General features: G+C 35.3%; 1 protein-coding gene across 1 annotated transcript in view; it reads right to left on the reverse strand.

Moving 5' to 3' along the window:
* Nucleotides 1–21,545, reverse strand: part of MAN2A1 (mannosidase alpha class 2A member 1) — a 155,230-nt gene that overhangs the window by 25,282 nt on the left and 108,403 nt on the right. The window contains exons 13-17 of the mRNA XM_031673187.2: nucleotides 19,793–19,958; nucleotides 18,064–18,282; nucleotides 17,225–17,347; nucleotides 14,229–14,343; nucleotides 1,212–1,345 (exon numbers count right to left, since the gene is read on the reverse strand). Coding sequence (XP_031529047.2) covers nucleotides 1,212–1,345; nucleotides 14,229–14,343; nucleotides 17,225–17,347; nucleotides 18,064–18,282; nucleotides 19,793–19,958 — 757 coding nt within the window. The remainder of the gene's footprint in view (nucleotides 1–1,211; nucleotides 1,346–14,228; nucleotides 14,344–17,224; nucleotides 17,348–18,063; nucleotides 18,283–19,792; nucleotides 19,959–21,545) is intronic.

A 21,545-nucleotide genomic window follows, 5' to 3' on the forward strand; every position in this document is an offset into this window, starting at 1 on the left:
TGGCCCAAGTAACTAAATTCTTGCCAAAGCTTAAAAAATGGCCTATTTTTAAAAAGAAGAAATATTTAGGTTATAGACTTATAAATAATACTTTCCTATTTATTCAAATGCTCGATCCTTGAAAAGACAATTTACATTTTTATTCATTTTTACTAAGTTTTTTTTTCATTCATGTATACACCCACACATACAAATAATCGCTTCTGTAAGATTTTAAGAAAAGCCTTTCTTTGGTACACAAGGAAAATGAATCACCATAAAGCCAGGGCTTCATTTGAAAACCAAACAGCTGTAGTAGAATTAACATGTTAATTCAAAATGTATGCTGCAATTTTTATGCTTTGGAAAGATATAAATTTAACTTTTGCAGGAAATTGTAGAGGAGAAAATTATCACAATCCCTTCCACTCATCCCAGTTGAAAATCAAAGTAACAGCATTTGTGAAGTTATTTCTATTCATAGCCAGAAATTTCTAAAATGCTAGTGTCTCAAAAACATGCTCATGTTTTTAATAGTATTATTTCAAAGACATGTTGTTATATACATACACTCTGAATACAGAGGTTTAGGTAACAATCAAAAGAGCTCCAGTAAACTAAAGAAATAACAATCTGAAAAATTTTTATGAATCAATTTTCTCACTACTATTTCATGAAAATTTTGATTAAATACATATCTCCTCACATTTCTAAACAGATAAATGTTTTCATTTGTATATCTATGTATTCATATGTATATCTATTTGTACACATATGTGTGTGTTTATAAACATACACACATACATCAGGACAGGGAAGTTTTCCTGAAATTTAAAAGACCCCATTATTAGATCATACATTTAAATACATATATGGAATAAACTAAATATGCAAAGACTAATTCCTTGGGAAGAAAGATATATTCCATCAATCCCTAATTAATCATTCCTTTTTACTAGATAAACTCATATACATTTTGGCATCAAGATATTTAACATGCATAATTCATCACCAAATCCGCCTTTGAAAAAAATAAATCCTTACAAATAGATGTTCTACAAAATACTGTATCTCAAATATTTGTTCGAACTTTGGAAATCTGGTTGAACACAGAATCTAAAAGTGTCTGTTAAAATTCAATTTTAGAAATAATTTGCATATTTTTTTCAAAGGATCCATAAAGAAAAATTACATACTGTAACTATTACTCAAACATCTTAAAAGAAAATTACCTGATATCCATTTAGGTCAGTATAAAATCTATTTTGGCTGTTTATGCTAGAAAAAAGTCTCATTGCAATTTCACGGTTATGTTCTTTTCGGATGTCCACGATATTGGAAACTTCCACAGACTGTCCTTCTATTCCTAAATTTAAAAGAATATATACATTAATAAAAGTTAATTGCCCCACTTTTCTTAAATATAGTATACAAACTCCTTCCAAAGTTACATATATTTTCCTGTTTCCTACTTCCTATCTTTACCAGCTCTCCATGACAAATGATGTCAAAATTCATCTTTTTTTTTTCTACAAGACAGTGGATAACATTTATTCAGGGGCACACATAACTCAACAGAAAGATGAAAAGGTTGGAATGAGATAAACGTAGATGAAATATAACAAGCGAATGATTCTCCAGTGAGAGGAGAAAGAGGACATTAAATGAGAAAAGGTCAGCCCCACTGCAGGCCAGTCCACTTCTGATCTGTACTGCCATTCCCCAACAGAGCCATTTCAGCCTACTTCTTCACCAGTCTCTTCTCACACACTGGAAATTAGAAGCAGTGAAATTTACACTTGGTTGTTTCAAGAGACAGCAGATGATTGCCCATGATCCAGCTCTAGGAAAACAGACAGGAGATCCAATGAGATGATTCATGGCTGAAACTGACATTACCATATTAGTATTTGTGGAGTATAATCTAGAGAGCTCCCCAGAAGTTAAATCAATTTTAATTGACTTTGGTATCTCTTAGGACCCCTTGTTATGGAGTGATTCATTTTGCCCTTTGCTATATAAAGCAGAGGACAGCTTGAAAAAGTCCCAGATGTATGCTTATTTTTTGGATAAAGTATTTACTAATTTCTATGTCATGCTACTCTAATTATACCTTCAGGTCGCCAGTTAAACTTTGGGTCTATTTCAGAGCTGGAGAGATGAGTTATGAAGAAACCCAACACTCTTAATGTAGATCAAGCGAGTATAAGACATACTGTAGGATCTTCTAAGAAGAGAGCAACAAGGAAAGTGGTCAGAGATGAAAGCCTGGCCCTCTCCTATTTCATACAGCTGAAGTTTTTTAAGATTCCAAAAACCCTGAACACTTACCCACAGTTATTACTCATTACCCAGCTCTCCCCCTCCTCAGCAATCTGTTGCCCTGCTCATAAGAAGCACACTCTTTAGACAAAGAGGGCTGTGTACAAAAGAATGGGACGGGGAGAAAGAGGGTGAGCAAGACTTTTCCCAGGAGCCAAGAAGAATCCCCAGAGCTTACAGAAGGTGACAGCAAATAGAAAGGACGTTCGAATCTGTGGGATTTGTGGAAAAAATGTAAACGCAGCTGGTCTAGGTACTATAGGTTTATGTAAAATGTACACAGAAACTGGACAACATAAATAATGACATGGTGACAATACCAAACGGGCTGAAGCTGCCATCACCAGAATCCTCAGACTGCTCAAAGAAGTTCTTCCCTGGCAGATGCTGCTCTTCCAACTCAACAACCTCAATCAGAGCCAACTTGAGTTTCTTACTGTGATGAGTATGATCTCCACAGCTGGGGGAAGGAAGGGCCATTTTTTTTCCTGCTTTATGGCCATAGTCTGAACCACTAGCCTCTGTTAGTTAAACATGCACGTATATTTCCTTCTGAGAATTATCATTAGAACCTGCCTAGAAAGCTGATCCAAATATCTTTCCTAGGAAGTTAAAAAAAAAAAAGGCAGGCACACATACAGGTAATAGGACAATGATACCTTCTTTGAACTAGGAAATGTATTATTATTATTTAAAGGCAAACTTTCCTTCCAGTATACTTACATTAACTAGGATATTTTTCTAAAACCAAATAAATTGTATGTGGAATTTTAAAAGACAAGCTTCTACACATGCACCAAAGATGCCCAAAACACAAAATGTAGCACCAGAGATGCCAGTCCTAGGCCAGCATTAGGGAGAACAGCAGATGGCAAGTAACCCTAATTTACTGGAAGCCTTTGTAGGGTAGTTAGTACTGTTTTCTGTTTTCTCCTCTTCAGATTGAATATTCTCTCAGGGGTCAACAGAATATGTGAAAAAAAAAATAAAGTCTTCACAAAGGAGACTGTTATTAATTTCAAGTCATGTATCTCTGGAAAACATTTACAAATACATGCTTCAAGAAAAGATTAATAATTTCACATTACCTCTAGCAATGAAAATTATTTCCATTGAGAAAATCATCTTTCTCAAGCTCAGTATTATGCTCAGACCCTGCTGGGGCAACAAATGCTGAAAGTCCTTTAAAAGGAGCCCCTATGTCCATTCACAATTCAGCAAGACATTAATTTAAATTCTGTGCCAGGACAGACTTTTAAACTAAGACCAAACCTAACATGCTTATTCTGAACAAACCAAATAAAAACCATAGTGGTAATAAAAGCAAGGAGGTAGCCCTGAATCCTCAAAGAAAATGTATTATTTTTAAAAGAAGAACATTCATGAGGGAGAAAGAAGACTGCTAACTTTTCCTATTCTGGTCAAGAATTCCTAAGGTGTTCCATTTCTGAAGAAGCTCACGGGACTGTGGGGAGGACTCCCTGGGAAACGGGGGCACAAGCCTGGTGGTCCCAGTGGTCTGCTGGATATTTGCATATGTGGCAGCCAAAGGTACTTCTTCTAAAACAGTTCTACCGGAGCATAGATGGACAGGGCTCTCTAAGCTCCTCTAGTTTTTCTTCAGTCGTGGAAAAGAAAATAGCTCCACTTTACAAAGAGCAGTTCATGGAGGAAGCGGAGTTGCCATCCCCAGGTTTCAACAAAGAGAAATAAGTGTGCCCTTACTAGCACCTCACACACTGTGTCTGCCCATGGAGCAGAGAGGATGGAGACTGTTTATGCTTATTGACACAGGCAATGCAAGGTAAAACTGAGCCAGTTCTCAAGTGAAAAGCTGTAACAGATGTGCCAAAAGAGCCTTTCAGAACCCTGGAGCTCTTCAGTTTTTCCTCACCGGCGCCTATGAGCTTCTCACAGACGCAGTCTTATACACCACCTCCGCACTTCAGTTTTTAACGTTTTGGGACATGGTAGGTGCTGAATCACTGTTAACAGAATTCATGAAGATGTGAGAGGCTGTCCCTCATCGTGCAGAAGTTAACTGGCATGGGAGGAAAGCAGATGGGGCTATAGATAAGGTTCAAAGAGAAGGAAAGATGAGGGTTTGCTTTTATTTTGAGCAGACACACGCATGTTATAATGTCAGCTCCTCAAGGATAGGGACCGTGCCTTATTTATCTTTCTGCTCCCGGCACACAGTAGGTATACACTTAGTGTTTGCTGGGTGAAGGGTGGCGGCTGTATGGGGGGATGGTAATAGTCATCAATCACCAAGTGCTTACCACATACCATATGTTTATTCTAGGTTTTACATGACTCATTCAGTCCTGACCCTGAGCCTAGGAGGAAATTATAAATTATCTGCCCCGGATCACAAGACCTGGCAGAACCAGGACTAAACCTCTCAACCGTCATGTCTCAAGCAGACCAACTACAGGAAAAAACTGAAATTACTTTGGGAACAAGGATTAGAAAAAGCTTTGTAGTAACTCTAAGTAGACAGGAGACCTCCAGATAATTTTTAAACAAGAAGAGAGGGCACTAATCTTGCATCTGATATGTTCCAAGAACTACTTACTTGAGCGAAATAAAATTAAGGGACAAGGCTTGCCAGAACCCACAACTTCTTCAAAATAATCCAAAAATCTCTTTTAAAATGACAAAGTCACTTTAGAAGCTAATAAAGTAAAATACATTAAATATTAAAGACATATACCCTAATTATCTCACTTAGCGCATGTAAACATGAGCACAAGCATGTTTACAGCACACTGGTGCCAAAAGTAAAAAAAAAAAAATGGGAAAACACACTAGATGTCCACCAACAGGCAAATGAATAATAAAATCAGGTACACCCAAGTTATACAAAGCTGTGCAGCAGATGAAAAGAATGAGGTAGCTCTCTGTCCTGGCAGGAAATGTCTGATGAAAAAAGCAAATGGAACATTTGCATAGTATGATAAACGTCATGCTGAAAATACACATAAAAGTAATACCATACGTTTCTATAGGAATGTGTGTGTGTGTGTGTAAGAGTGAGAGGGGGAGAGAGCGTGAGACAGAGAGAGCACAGATACCTGTATTACTCTCTTGAGTAGTGGCTGGAGGCCAGGCACAGATTCCAGAGGGGTTTTATGTTATATCTATAATGTATGAAATTTTTGTCAAAAGAGGGTATGTATGTCTATATATACATAGACACACACACATACACATATGAATAATCTACATTTTATATATAAAAATAATTTTCATCATTTTTTTAAAGAAAGAATATTTTCTAAGAAGGTTGGGAAAAAATGAAACCAAGTAGGCAAGAGGCCAGGGTCAGAAGACATCATCCTCTTGACTCTGTTGCTCAGCACTGGTCTTAAGGAAACCAAGAACTGCATTCTCCTTTGAGTGTGGAGAGAAAAACTGGAGGGCACCCTCCTCACATGCCCTGTGCCTGAAAGAAGAGGTAGAGGAAACATCCAGGATGGTGTAATGACTAAGTCAGACAGACAGAAAGCCTGAGGTCATGGCTCTGAGCAGCAAATGATGACCCTTGGAGAATCCCAAACATATTTCCTCTGCACATCTACCCTCTTCACTTCAGATCATTACAAAATCTCTCCGGAACAGCTAATTCAACCCTGTCTACCTGTCTGGATCAACTTATTCTAGCCATTTTGAAATGCAAAGTATACTCTTCCAAGGACCATACCTGATAAATCAGACACCACTCCTACCACACTGAAATGTTACAGGGGTGAGAGGCAGCAGCTTGGAAGAAAAAGCCAAAGAGAGCCTCACTCATACTCCAGCAAGAATCCAAAATCTCATCAGTGGCACTCAACATGCGATTAGGACAAGCCATCAGATCAAGATGGAAAAACAGCAGCTGGCCCACACCCACCCAGGAAAGTAAAAAGTGATGGGGGTTCAAGCCCTCAAACAAAAGTTTAGCTGAAATTTGACACAGAGAGGTAATCATATAAAATAAATCCTAAAAAAACTCATTTAGGATTCAAAGCAAGGTCTTCAGTAACTATCCTTAAAATGTGGCCTCTTGGGCAAAAACGGAAGTTTGCTATCTATCTGTTGTCCTCACCCCTTTTCCTCAAATCTGTGTCTGAACAGGGGGTGAGGGTCGGGGAGGTGACTGAGCCCTCACATAATAACAGAAGTAGGACAGTGATAGCTGTCATGAAAAAACAGGGCTTCTAATTTTGAACATCTCCCCTTCAACTTTGAAGAGTATTCTGTTTTGTGTCTAAATTATCAAAAATATAAAAATACTGCTCCCACTGTGTATTTACTATGTGACATTGTTTTTATAAACTTACCTGACTTAACTGGGAGTTGACACTTATGGCTATTAATTAACACACACTGCTTAGTATGACACACACACAAATGACAATTTTCACAATAATGATAAATTTAGTATGTCAACATTCAGATAATGTTTCTAAGAAGCAAATAGTATCAGGGCTAGGCACTAGTCTACATATTTTATGGCTCTCATGTCAATAATTCTCACAGTGACACAAAAGTAAATGCATAATAGGAAAGGGAGGGGTTTAAGCCCTTAAACAAAAGTTTAACTGAAATTTGACTTGGAGAGGTACAGAATTTTGATCACACAAATTGTAAATTTTGGTTAAAGATTATACCAAGTAAGTATGGTATACCTGAAAAAAGGCCTAATAACTGAAAAATACACAACAAAGCTGGAAAGCTGTCTTTTTTTTTTCCTAATAAACACCTGATTTTAAAAAATAATCAGTTTTTTGGAAACTCTGTTTTGGAGGAACATAACACCTACATCAGCAACATTCTTTTAAAGCCACGACAGACATCATGGTCTAACTAAAGCCCTGCCCTGGGAGGTGAATAAACAGCTCATGGCCCACAATCCTGGCTCAGGCTGGTCTAGGACAGGGAGAGAAGAACGCTAGAAAAATCATGACCGTCCGTCTGCATACCCTCCACACTGACAGTCACTCTGAAGTTGCCTACTTCCTGCTCTCCCAAATATGCTTTTCTGGGGAACAAATACTTCTGCAAAATACATGGTTTCCAATTGTTGGCTTGCAACAAAACAGAAGGTGTACCAAATCAAGTTGTCAGGCAGTCGATCATTAAAAATAATTTATTAATGTTTGGCAATAGATCACTCTGACTTATGGAATGTAACTCAGAAGGAGTTCAAAGAATTAAATGACATTCCCATAATTAAACTCTTTCTATTCCTATCTACTTATTTATGTTAGCAACATTCCTTTGCCTTACATTTATAAGAATAAAATTAATGCTGAATCCTATCCCATTCTAGCAATACATAACATTCACCAATGGATACACAAACATGTAGGAATACAAAGGGGGCAATTCATCTCATTAAGAAAAATGTTTCTATTAAAGTTTATAAAATAAATGGTCAAAATGATAACATATGTAGCTCAATCTTATGTTCTGATCAGTTATATACTATTGACAATAATTTTTATAAATCAATCCAGAAGAATTTTAATACTCTGAGTTTTAGGATAATAGAACTTAAAAATGTTAATTTATATATGTATTATATATTATCTATACATTATGTATATATTTATAAAATATATATGTATTTTTTTCTTTCATAAAAGTAATGAGAAGTTGACCAATAATAAGACTCTCAGGCATAAAATATTACATTAAAGTAAAATTTAGTGGGGAAAGTAGAATCAAAATATGAGTTCAAGGATAAAATGATAGGAAATTTGACTGTTAAAGAAGAGTTTGTTCAGGCTTTTTAAAAAAAGCGTAATTTAGCATCAAACTGTTACCTACTGGATATACTTATTTTAAAATGTCAATGTTTACAAAATACCAAAAACAACAACCTTTGCAAATATTTAAATGTATAAAGGAAAACTAGGTGTCAACTTACAAATGTCTAATGAACACAGGGTTCTTCAAATTCTTATGGGAACAAGGGAATTTGATCTAACCAACCCCACTTCACACTTTCTGATATTCTCGTCCTCCTTTCTGCCATTCGAGACCTAGATTCTCAAAAGCTCACTTCCTTCATCAAACATTCCCCAACTCCCCCTACCCTGAATGACCACTCTCTTGTAACACTTACCCTCTAATTCATCTGGCCTGCACATCTTCTTAAGGAGACACAACACTTAGTATCTGCCAGACTTTATGTATATTAACTAAGTTAATCTTCCAACACTCCTATGAGGAAGACTCTATTATTGTCACCATCTTCAGGATGATGAAACCAAGGCCAGGCAGGTAACAACCTGCACCAGGGCAAACACCGAGAAAGCAGCAGAACTGGGATAGGAGCTGGGAATGAAAAGCACGTGGGCTGATTCCAGTGTCTGAGCTCTTAACCACTGCACTTCCCTTGTGTTTCCCACCCCTGTGCTCTTCATCTGAGTTTGGTACAATACACATTTGTCAGGGATGATGATGTTTCCTGCAAAGAAGCTACGCCTTCAATGCAAGCAGCTGCTGCCCAAGATAACTTCTGAGTTCTGAATTTGTATAACCAGAATGTACTTATAGTCCCTTAAAATAACCTTCTCTTTCAATGCCTGTAGGGGATAATCAGGTTCGACACATAGCTACTTACTTCATTTTTTAAAAGTTCCAATTAACAGGCAAAAAAAAATCCTCAGTAGTCAATTGCATATTATGTTATTCCAAAAATGTTTTAATTACCTAAGTTTGCCTAGCAATAACTTACTTAACTCTTTTTACTCTTAAATCAAACTAAATATGGAATGTAAAATGAGACATTGATTGCAAACCATTTTAATATCCTCATGAATCTTTTTTTTATGGAAATAAAAACAACTTCAGTGAAGCTCTGAGACCTTGTTTACAAGTTGAAGGACTCCAGGGATGGGGGCCCCAGATTCAAGCATCCTTAGAAGGTAAAATTTAGAAACAAGGAGTCAAGCACCAAAGAGACTTGATGTGATACCAAGTTTTGTGGAGACTCTTTGATGGTAATACCTAATTGACCATCTAGTCTGTCTGCAGTTTAAGAAGCTGAGCTCCTAAGAGGTTAATAACAAACTCAAGGTCACCCTAGTTTGCACAGAAGTGAAACTAAGGATTCAGACCTCTAATTCAGATTATGTTTAACTGGATAAAGTTCATTTTGACTCTGAAAATCAAGGGCAATGTTATGAATCCATTTGGGTTATATACTCAAAGCAGAAAAAAAAAACAAACAAACAACTAAGCAACCTCTCTTTGATTGCCAAACATGCCCATGCAAGACATGCAAGACAGTCATTTTAGCCAAAGGCAAGTCCTTTCTTTCATATTTTTTGATGGCAGTTCATTACATTTTACCCCCAGGCTACCACATACTTTCTTTCAGCAAGATCCATTATATACAGTGCATTCATAACACGATGGTGGAAAACAGGCCGAAGTATTGCATTTAAGATATTTCTTCTAAGGACTGAAATATGGTTTACACAGACACATTTACTCACTCACTCACTAACAGGGTTAGGAGAACATAGTCCTGAGGGGCAAAAAGAAACCCTTGAAGGTATATATTATAACAGATCTGGAATGTGAAATTTGTGCCAATGAGAATGTACATGACACGTTGGTAACCCATAGCAACCTAATGCTTCAAAGTAGTGGCCGATGTCAGAAAACTAGGGCACCAAAGTCTAATAATTACAATTCTGAAGACAAATGAAGCTACATACAGCTAGTAAATGTCACTTACTGATCCTAACATCACTGCAAGATGCATATTTTTTTGTGATGGTACAATATCCAATTACTGTAACACAAGGGGGTACTGGGGCTTCTGCCTGTATCATAGTCTATCTTCTAATCCAAGCTTAATGATAAAAGCTAAAGTAGCATATTTGGTAACACTTAAAGCTTCAATTTAATGAAAGATGATTACACTACAAGAAAATGTAATCCCCACCGTTCCCACTTTTTCCTCTGGAAGAATGTTATTTTCTACAAACTAAATAATCTTTTAGAAATCATAAAATAGTTACAAAAGGGCATTTCATTAGATTATGGTTACTATAAAATGGATTTCTTATTTAACCAGATACAAGGCAAAGCATGGATTCATTAGAAATCTCTGAAAGTGCTCTGATCTTCTGGAGCTTTTAAAGCTAGTGAGCACAGGATTTCCTCTAATTTAATATTTCTGTAAATCTTTAAATGTAATGTCTGAATAATAACGAAAATAAAAAGTGTTTTTAATAGCTTCAATGATGCTAAGAGACTTAAAACTGCACCTATTATTCTCAGAATCTGTAGCGAACACAAATAGAGAAACTAAAGTTAAATATGAAACCAAGAACAAAACCAGAAGCCAGGTTGAAACCAGACCTCCCAACTCTGTTTCAAAATCAGTAACGACCACACAGTTTATGTACTTCGGGAGGTGCTAGCTGATTTTTGTTCTTGATTTTGTTTTTTGCTAAAGCTTAATTTGTTCAAAAGTTACTTTGGGGAGAAAAGAATCAAAGAGTAACTAAAAAAGAGGTTGAAGAATTTATGGATATTTTGCCAGCTCTGCCTTACCTCAGGTTTTTAAAAGAATGTTTCAAGTAAACTGAATTTGAAAGGTTTAATACAAATAGACAGTAAAGGCAATGCATAATTTTAACTCATTTTCTGTTTCTTTACCCTTGTTGCTGAAAGACAGTAAAATCTTTTGTATGATTAACTGGTTTAGTAAACTAATACTACTACAGTACGTACTCATAAACTATTAATAGCCTCCCTCTGCCAACCCCCATTTGTTTCTGGATCATGAATTTGGTTCTAATAACAGGCTCTAGTCATTAATAGTCATCTAAATATTTACTACATCTGTTGAGTTTAAAGGGGGCCAAATTCACCTATGTCTGAAAATAGCCTATTAAGTTAAATTCGAGAATAGGTATTTTTTGTTACCTGAAGAAATTTTAAATCAAAGTCAGTCTACAACAGCATGGAAGTTGGCTGAAGTTTCTGTAGCACCTAAGATGAAAAGACAGTCTGCGAATTTTGATCAATCACTCAGAAGTCTGGTTTACATGAAGCCAAAGTTTAAAAGAGCTGTCAAGTACTTCTTACTACAGATGCTTTAAAACCCTTTTCAGGTAGTTTGAATGCCTAGAGAGTCTAACACCCTGAAGATCTCACATCTCTGTCATGGGTCTGGATTAGTGATTTAATTAAAACCCACTAAAGCAGGCTCCAACCAACCTGTGCCCTCATGCAGTGGTGTATGAAAGAAAAGGACAGATGGAAATGGGTCAGAAAGGCTACTAAGAAAAGGCTCCATCTCCATAATTTGCCTTTTTTTTTTTTTTCAGAAGGGAGACCTGTCGAGAGGGACTCAAATATAAACATGAGAGGGTATGTAGTTTGGAAGGAAGCCTTTCAGGTGATTTAATATCGCCATCTTCCACCAACTACAGTCATGCTGAACAACAACAACAAAGAAATGCTGGGAGAAAAATGTTTGGGGCTTGAGAGAGCAAAAAGAAAGATTGATAGGTCACTTTGAATAGCTACTTATGCTGGTTTCAGGCTTAATCCAAGTAAGTACAGTAAGACTCATCTGGATAGCACTTGAAGTTAACTTCACATTATATCTAACTTATTTATCTGTCATTCCCCACAAACTTCTGAAGCTTTTTGCTTTCAAGCTTCAAAAATCTAGTATCAGGAAAAAAAGGCTTCAGCCCAAGTTTATTTCATCCATTGAGACATTCAGAGGCAATCTGAGGTCTGTGTATTTATTTATTATTATTATTTTTGTTATGCTAATATTCTAAGTGCCCCGCTCAGAACAACCTCTATTCCTTAACTAACCAGAGCTCATACTGCCACCTTGGAGGGCCGGGGGGTCAGTTAATTCACTGTGGTCCCTGCTCCGCCTAAAGGGGCTATTAGTCAGCCCCTGGGCATCTCTGACTGCTCAGCAGGGGAGAGAAGGAGATGGGGAGAGGAGAAAAGACAAGCATTTAGGAGACTAGTCGGAGCCTATTAATTTCCAAACTGGCCGCTGAAGCATGACAGCAAGCTAAGCTACAGCTACAGAAGCAGAAGAGGTCACTCTCATGGACAGAAACCACCCGATAGGAGATCCAGATCCTCTGGACAACCCAAGAAGACTCGGAAGCTGCACTGATGGACAGATGCAATTAAACAAAAGCAAGAGCAATTGAGCAAATAAACCTGAGAAGTTGGAATTTTTGAATGAGCTGCTTCAGCACTTACTCTGAGACACAGCCTAGCACTAAGTGTAACTGATGACAGAACAGTAGTAAACCAAGATCAACAATGCAGGTCTGTGCTAAAGAGAGCACCATGTTGTACTCAAGGAAGAACTTTTCCATTAAAAATAAAAAGTTTTAATCAAATTTAAAAGTAGTTAAGCACATCTCCTGCATGATCATGCTGTTTTCTAGCCATAAAATGAAACCTTTGGCCATAGCTGAAGGTGGAATTTTCCGGCTCTAAGAAATGTTAAACAATGGGTTAGGCAAGAGTACAAGGGGTCAAAAATACTGCTTCTGACTTAAAAGATTTTGGGACACTAAATAAAAGGTTACTTTGTAACTACAGACTTTACTGTAGGGTAGCAAAGTGATTGCAGAGAATTGCAGAAGTCACAATTAAGACACAAAATCAGTCTCTAGTATGATTTTCCCACCTTCCAGGAGACCATTTACTTCTTTTACCTACGAATCATGGGCTGTTCCAGAAATACACCATGTTACTACCTAAGAAGTCACGTGAGAAAGTCTGTCCTGATACCTGAAAGTCTGTCAGGTGTCCTGCACCTGAAATTCTAACAAAAGGCAAACTCTGATGAAATTTGAAGTTAAAAAATGTTAAATAAAAGCAAAATCAAATTTAGACACTGAAGTTTGGAAACTGAACTTCAGCTGTCTAAGAAATCCTCTGAACATGGTATCCCTCACTTCCCCACAATACCTGGAAGGTAAACTGTGCCTGCCCTATATTTGTTTTGAATGCTGTACTGTCTACCTGTCTAAAGATTCAGGGCAAGAATATTTTCCTTTTCTAATTTTTTCATGTCAGCTAACAGCAATGAAAAATTTAAAGTGACATTTTTATGAGGTCCTTTTCTAAGAGAGCTGATACAATGGTAAATGGCCTGGATACTAGGATTAAAATTGCGGTTGGAAAAGTACTGTATTCTAAAGACAGTGAACTCAAAATCAACCAACATAGCTGTACAATTCTGAGACTGTTTGGGAACCACAGCTCCACCTCAATCCTATAAAAGGACCAGTGCTACTGCCACAGTTTGGTTTTTAAAGGGATCAAAGTCCTATTTCTTATCACTTGCTTAATAAAAATGTTGCTTTAATACTGTCCTAAATGCAATAAACAACTGCCTGATCTTATACTCTACAAGCTAAAGATTTGTAAAAACACAGAACAAGCATAGAACATTTTCTTCTGAAGCTGAATTCTAGTAGTACACACTACAGCAACACATTCTATACTTAAGGCAGACCATGTGCATCTGTGTGAGTGTGTGTGTCAGAGGCTGTCAGTGATCTACTAATTGAAAGCCACATTTGATATAATTTTAATTTTATAAAATAAAAAGATCATTATACTGTTTTTAGATCTGAGAAATGAGATCATGACTTAAGATAAACACTGCGACAGGAAAGAGAGGATACATAGAAGAAAAGGACATGTGTATGTAAGGAGTTAAACATTTTACCATTTTTGATTATCAAAGGGTAAATACTACATTTTAAATCATCTGATAAGTAAGATGTCAAGTTCAGACAGATGATTTTGCCATCTCTAAAACCCACTTGCTGATTTATTAAAACCAACAAAGGAAAACCAGGAATTTAAGAATCAGTGTACATTCGTTTCCCAACTGCATTTTTCCATTTTCTTACCATGTATGTTGTACAGTCGAATTCTATGGGTAACATGTTCAAAAAAGGAAGTCACGTCCGAAAAAAACCTTCCACGTTGCACTATGACAAAGGGCGGTGTTGTGTAAACATAAGGCTGAGGAGAAAATCACATTTTTAAGAAAAATACTTTGGCTTTTGACTTTGCCAAGAAATGTTTATTACAGTTTTCAAACTGGCAAATATATATCACCTGACATTTGTAATTTTAAGTGAAAGCAAAACCTTACAAGGTATCAGAATATGCACATGCTATAAAAATTTAATGTAAGTTTTTCACTTTAGACAAAAACTGCTGAAAATAGAAAAAATGTTTATGATCTGATTGGCTTAGGTGATTTACAAACATTTCTGCCAGCTATAAAAATTTCTAATTAAAATCTTTCTATATTGTCCATATGTTATTTATTAGAAAGAGCAATTGTTCTACAGCAGTGACATTTTGCCAGGCAAGCATTTTTTAAAATCATGGTCCTCTAATGTTCAGGGGTTGGGTGGCTAGGATGACTACAGGGAGTCATCTAAGCAAACAGGAAGCAGCATTCAGAAACACAGTTTAATTACAGTCAGGTTTACTACTCTGTAAAAATGCTGCCTTTTTACTTGAAAGACCTAGCTGAATATGAAGCAAATTTACAAACTTGAAAAAACTATGGCAACCACTGGTTTAGTTTTCATTATTTAGAATCAAGACTTAAGAAAACATGGGAGTATAATACATAACTTATATGACACAGAAATAAAATTTAAAGGTTTATGAAGAATTTTATTTTCTTAAGTATTATACACCTTAGAAAGCTCAACAATAGCATAAAAAGCTAGGCTTGCAATGCAGCACAAGATTTTCAGAACTGTGCAATTTTCTTCCAAATTTACCTCTTTGGCTAGAGAAAAATATTCTGAAATTAATATAATACTTTATAGTTAACAAAATTCTTATACCTAATTACCATATGGCTAGAAAGTAATGGAAGAGGATGAACCCAGGACAGTGATGTCTGGGCTCCTGCCTTTTTCTGATACACCAAGCTGTCTCTTTCCCTGATGTTCTTTTATTTCTTCTTTGCAAACATATGATGATTCTCTTTATCCTTCTAACATTAGAGCTATTTAGAGATAAAATAATTTAAAACAAATTAGTAATTACTAATTTTTGTCCGTGTATAATATTCTATAGCACAGCTACTTTTTTTCAAAATATAAGAGAAGTCAATCAAAATAAAATGCCTGTTTAAAGACAAAAGTTGTTAAATTAAAAAGAATATTAAAGAGTTTATACTTAGGATCCCATCCTGAAATGCCTACTATGAGCTGAATTTTACCTTTAATTCCTCATTGATTTAAAAAAACAGAAACAACAAAAACTAGAATCCTGGGCATGGTCTACAAAATCCCTTAAAATCTAAATTTGATTTCGGTTAGCAGACTTTTCTAAATTGTAGAACAAAAGTAACTTGTTCAGGAGACAGGTTCCCAGGAGAATATTTAACTTAAAGTGGAGCAAGCCTGTGGTTAAATGTAAAAACAAAGGAAGAAGCTCTAAAGAAAAAAAAATATATAAAATTGACTATGCAAAAATTAAAAACTACTGTAACAGAAAAATAATTAACAAATGAAATGACACACTGAAGGACTATTTTGCAATAAACAGGAAAAAAGATTAATTTTACCATATATAAAGAATACTTATAGATCCACAAGTCAAATCAATAGAAAAATAGACAAAGAACTTACATAGGAAATTCACAGAAGGAATATGAAAGATAAATAAAGGTATAAAAAAATTCAACCTCGCTAATAATCACAAAAATCTTGAACAGTACAATTTTTTTTACTTATAACTATAAGTAAAGCATTTAATATGGCTAATTTTCAGGGCTTGAAATGGTATATTATTAGAGAGCTACAATCAAAAAATGCTGGAGGGAGTGAATATATATGCCATCTTTCTAGAGAGAAGGTAAGTAGTACCCATGAGTCAAAGCCTTAACTTATCAGGCTTCATCCAATGACATAAAATGACTCTTCTAGAAAGTTATTCTCAGCAATGCACAAAAAGAATGCTACGGAGAAAGCATATCACACAATGTCACAGTAGTAGACTATTGGGAGAAAATGTATGTATGCAACAATAGGAAATTCTTTTTCTCATTACACACACATATACAATTTTTTTTGGTCTGAGAACATTTAAGTTGTACTCTCTTAGCAAATTTCAACTATATAATACAGCATTATCAACTAGAGTTACCGTGTTACACATTAGACCCTCAGACCATATTCATCTTAGACCTAAAGGTACTTAAATAGAACAGTGTATATTAAAATTGTGTTTTCAAAGAACATATCAGATTGTGAGCATTGTCACAATGAAGAATAAAACATGTTCATGTAGGAAGACAAAACTTGGAAATGGGGGGTAAAGGATATGCATAGAATAAAAGACAATAAAAAATACATCAAAATGTTGGCAGGAATTTTCATGGGCTTGTGGAATAGTTGGCAAATTTTATTGTTTTCTTTCACTTTCTGCACTAAATGGGCAAAGGTTTGCGTATACTATCTTTACAGTCTAGGGTAGGAATGTTTTTTGTTTGTTTTTTCAAGTGCTAAAATTAAGGAGAAAAATGGCTTTGTGGGCAATCTCTTTTTCCTATATGGCTAGATCTTTCACATCTGTATACATGCCATGCCACATATGGGCATAACAACACAACAGCACCCTAATCCTAAACCAAATCTAGCTTCTTTCCATAGAGAACACCTGTCCACAGCAGCATCCTAGCTGAATTCCAACTCTGAGAAATTATTTGTTTATCCAACATTCAACTAGAAAATTGCTGTGTCAATAATGATATGTAATAGTGGAGTCAACTCATCTATTCCTAATTGATGACAAAATAATGATATGCATTTGTTTTTCTCCTCATTAGTCTTTCAATAAGTGTTTATTCACTGCTCAGCTCATCAGCACTTACCTTGGCTTCCCCATCAGGTAAGAAGAGGTAGGCACCACTTTTGTCCTTTTTACTTGTGGTTCCATACCATGAAAACTGCACTTTCACTTCATGACTTCTACCATCTTCTTTATTTACCATTTCCTTAGGTTAAAAAAAAATTAAGGTAACTCACTATTAAGATATTAATGAGTTGTAACTAGTTCCATGTGCATGTCGATTAAAAAAAATACCTTGTGATAGATTTAAAAATGCTAACATTCAGCCTCTAATATTCACAATTCTTGGATGAACACTCAAAATTTAATACTTAACCTTAGGATTTAAAATTGTTACAATAGGAACAAAAAGAACACACGTCACCAAGGAAGAAAGAGATACACAAATTAAGAGATCTCGACCAGTACTTCTCAAACTTTCTGTAGTAAAGGAACAGATTTATTTTTATTTCCAGTATGTATGGACTAATATTTTTATAAAGTGCACTGAAAGTGAATTACTAGAAAAACTGAGTTTGAAGTGGTATACAAATATACACTCATATTTTTATTATTAGATTCAAAAGGCATAAATTTACTTGGCCAAATTGCTTTCAAAGTTTCCATAAACATTTCTGAATAGCCACAGCTTCCAGACTTACCTAGTGGATTCTAACAAACAGCTCATGGAGCAGCACTACTCCCAGACCACACTTGTGAGGAGCAAGTGGTAACTATGGACCACAAGAATGTACATACAGTTCATCTATCCTTTCTCCCAGAGTATCTGTGTCTACTTTTCCTATTTTGCATATGTAATCTGCATATATTATAATAAAAGTGATGAGCCTTCTGTAAATTTCAAAATTACTCAAAACATACCTGCATAAGCCCAGATTGACTAAACCGCAGTTTAATAAAGGCATTCTCTAGAGTTATTTCTTCTTCAGCACTTTTCATATTATTCATGTTGAAAATTCCTTTATTTTCTATATTACCATTATATAGGACATACTCAGCTAAATGTGGGTTTGAACTTGCTGATTCCAAAATTGTATACACTTTCAGTCCCAGTGGTGGCATCTGTGCTAGAAAAGAGATCTTTCCAAGACAGAGGAGGGAATTTATTAAAGAGAAATGTAATCTACCGACAAGAAACCAATTATACCTCTAGTAAAAATAAGAAACTAGCATATTTTAAAAAGAGAATATAAAATTATTCTACAAATATGTTTTGATAACTTATGGGCAGAGTATCCACATCTCTGTTTATCCAGAGAAACTAATAACTTCAAGCTGGAAAGACTATCAGAGGCTTTCATGTTTTCACCCAATATATGAAATTATGTGACCATCCTCAGTTGTCCTATGGCATTGTTTTTTTTTTTATCATTTTTTATTGATTTATAATCATTTTACAATGTTGTGTCCAATTCCAGTGTTCAGCACAATTTTTCAGTCATTCATGGACATATACACACTCATTGTCACATTTTTTTCTCTGTGATTTATCGTAACATTTTGTGTATATTTCCCTGTGCTATACAGTGTAATCTATGGCATTGTTAATGGATGCTCAGAGAGCAAAATTTTCCATGGAGGTAAGGGCTTACTGTGAACAATGATTTTTCCTAATTATTAGAAATCTTTTTATAATACTATGATATTTCAGCACATTAAAAATAAAAATGACAAATGTAACAATGTAAATATTAACCACATTAGTTCAGTCAACACCTGCCATCAAAAGTCTGGGGTCTAGCAGACATTGGATGAGGCATGGTGGATACATGTGCCGTGAGACAGGACGCCTGCCTTCCAGGTGCTACTGCTCTTTTCTAGATGGCATGTTTCCTGTAAAATCTGACCAAAACTTAATTTTCCTTTCCACCTAAAGAATTATAAATTTGTAACACCAGCCAGCAAGGGCTTTTAATTGTCTTTTAGGGTTCCTAGCTTATATCTGTGTCTTCAAAAGCACAATTTAAATAGTACTTTAAGCTCTAAAAGTTCAATCTTTCCAGTGATATGGGGGAGGGGAGGGATTCAGTTTAATACTGCTTATTTTAAAGACATTTTCCCCCAAAATATCTATTTCTTGAACCTAGATTTTCCATAATTATATCTCAGAAAAAAACATTTTATTTATTTTAAGAAGTCTCTCTTTCATGGTATATTAATGTCACTTTTGCAATAAAAAGTTGAAAGTATCCAAAGTTATTTAGAAGGATGGTATTTATCTCCATTTCAATATATGCAACTGTCACTAAATTGAGTTAGACAAAAAAATTCAAAATTTTATGAGGAATGATTACTTCAGGAAAGAGTTGCAGTATACACACTTAAAATATAAAGGATATTCATACCAACAGAGTACTAAGTATAACATACAATACATATACTAACAAAGATAATAATATTTTGGGAAACATAGGATCTCTCTTTCTTTAGTGTCATTTAACTGGCCAGTTTAAACTCTGGTATTTACAGCTTTCACCACTTCGTGCACATTAACTTGACCGCTCTCAGGAGTATATATATACACACATAAACTACATACTGGCTGTGATTTTTTCATGATGCCTCTTTAAGTTCTATGGAGGAGACATACCTCATAGGCTGTCTGTGAAACAGTACTTGCTGTATCCCACACTGCACTCATCTGAATTTCCACGGGCTTTCCTGTGGCAGAGGACACTTGTGCCTTGTGGGAACTCACACAGACGGAGACGACCGCTTCTCGGTCTTGTTCTGAAGGATTATAAACCACAAGATACCTGCAAAAACAGCCGCTTTACTATCGGGGTCTCAAAATATTTGTACTTTTTTCACATTATTTGTAAGATTTCAGCTCATAGATAGTCACGAGGCCAACAGATGAAGAAGAATTATAGGAAACATTCTGGTAAAACTTTTGGAGAACAGGCGATCTCATCACAACAAATACCACAAAATACAAAGGGTAATGAAATAATGATTCACTTTCTAAGAATAAATGTTATACAAATGGAAGACATTAATAGAACTCTAATAAAGCAGTTTCTGTGTCTCAGAAAATGACCTATGTATATATGGCTTTATTAGTCTTTCTAAAGTAATCAGCCCTATACAACTAGTATCCTGATCCCTGCCTAATTTCACTAGATAAGAAAATACATAAATTGTCTGTTTGCATTTTACTTGTAATTAATTTCAATTAAAATCCTGATATTCATTTTATTCTCACTAAAACACAGTGAAATGTATGGCTATACATGCAGAATGTATATATAATCCACACATGTATTTTATACACAGGGACCCTTAACACCCAAGAGAGTTGGTTTGAGGAAGAAAAGCCATTTGCAGTGAATCAACTCAAAACATGGGCTAAAATTTTATAATAAATAATGGTTAAAATAATTGGCTGGAACTTAGCTAGAAAAGAAAAATAAAGACTCAGAATTAGTTTAGGCAATATTTGCAACTATATACAATTCTTAGAATGAACTGGGATTTTTGGCAAAATTTTTCCAAAAATATTTTATATTAGCACATTATGACACCCTTCACATAATATTTAATTTTTACAGTATAGTTTTAAACGTAACTATATTTGTTAAAAAATATTTGAGGACTTAATCATTTTTCCTAAAGTCCTCTTTCAATTCTTTGATATTTAAATAATTCTCAGTTGAAGCACCTAATATTCTTGGTTTTCTCAGCATAACTCTGCCAGATCCTCACTGCTTCATTGCTTTGTCTGTGAGTAGAAACATTCTTGATCACTATGTTACAAACTTCATGAAATACGCAGCCAATGTTAGATTTATGATTTTAATTTATAATAAATTTATGTCATATTATCTTCAAATTAAATAAATGGTATTTCAAAGAGGATATCTGACTAATAATATAACTGAATGGTTCATTAGTGAATATTTTCATAATCTGAAATATTTTGCATTCCTGTAAAACTCTGTAACTTCAGGAACACAGAACTGAATAGTCATTTAACAATCACTTCTCCCTCTGACCCACTGTAGCTATATCAGACTTGGTAGAAGCGAGCTAGCATGGTTCATTTAGTGCATCAGAAAGCCTAGCAGTGCTCTTTTATCCTACATGTGTCCTGTATATTTCAACTGCACTGCAAATGATTTGTTAAGAAATGAAATTAATACAGAGACCAAAACTAAAATGAAGGCCAATAGGAAAACACAAAGGAAAAGAAGGAGGATATATTGTAAAATTCATGAAACATGTGACTTGTAAACTGTTTATCAGGAGGGGCACTTACGATTGAAACAGTATTCTGAATACTGAAGGTAACAATATATGACAATCAGAATGTCTCTAATTCCTATTAGGCTTATACAGTACAT

Source organism: Vicugna pacos, chromosome 3 (assembly GCF_048564905.1).
Source record: "Vicugna pacos chromosome 3, VicPac4, whole genome shotgun sequence".
Taxonomy (NCBI): domain Eukaryota; kingdom Metazoa; phylum Chordata; class Mammalia; order Artiodactyla; family Camelidae; genus Vicugna; species Vicugna pacos.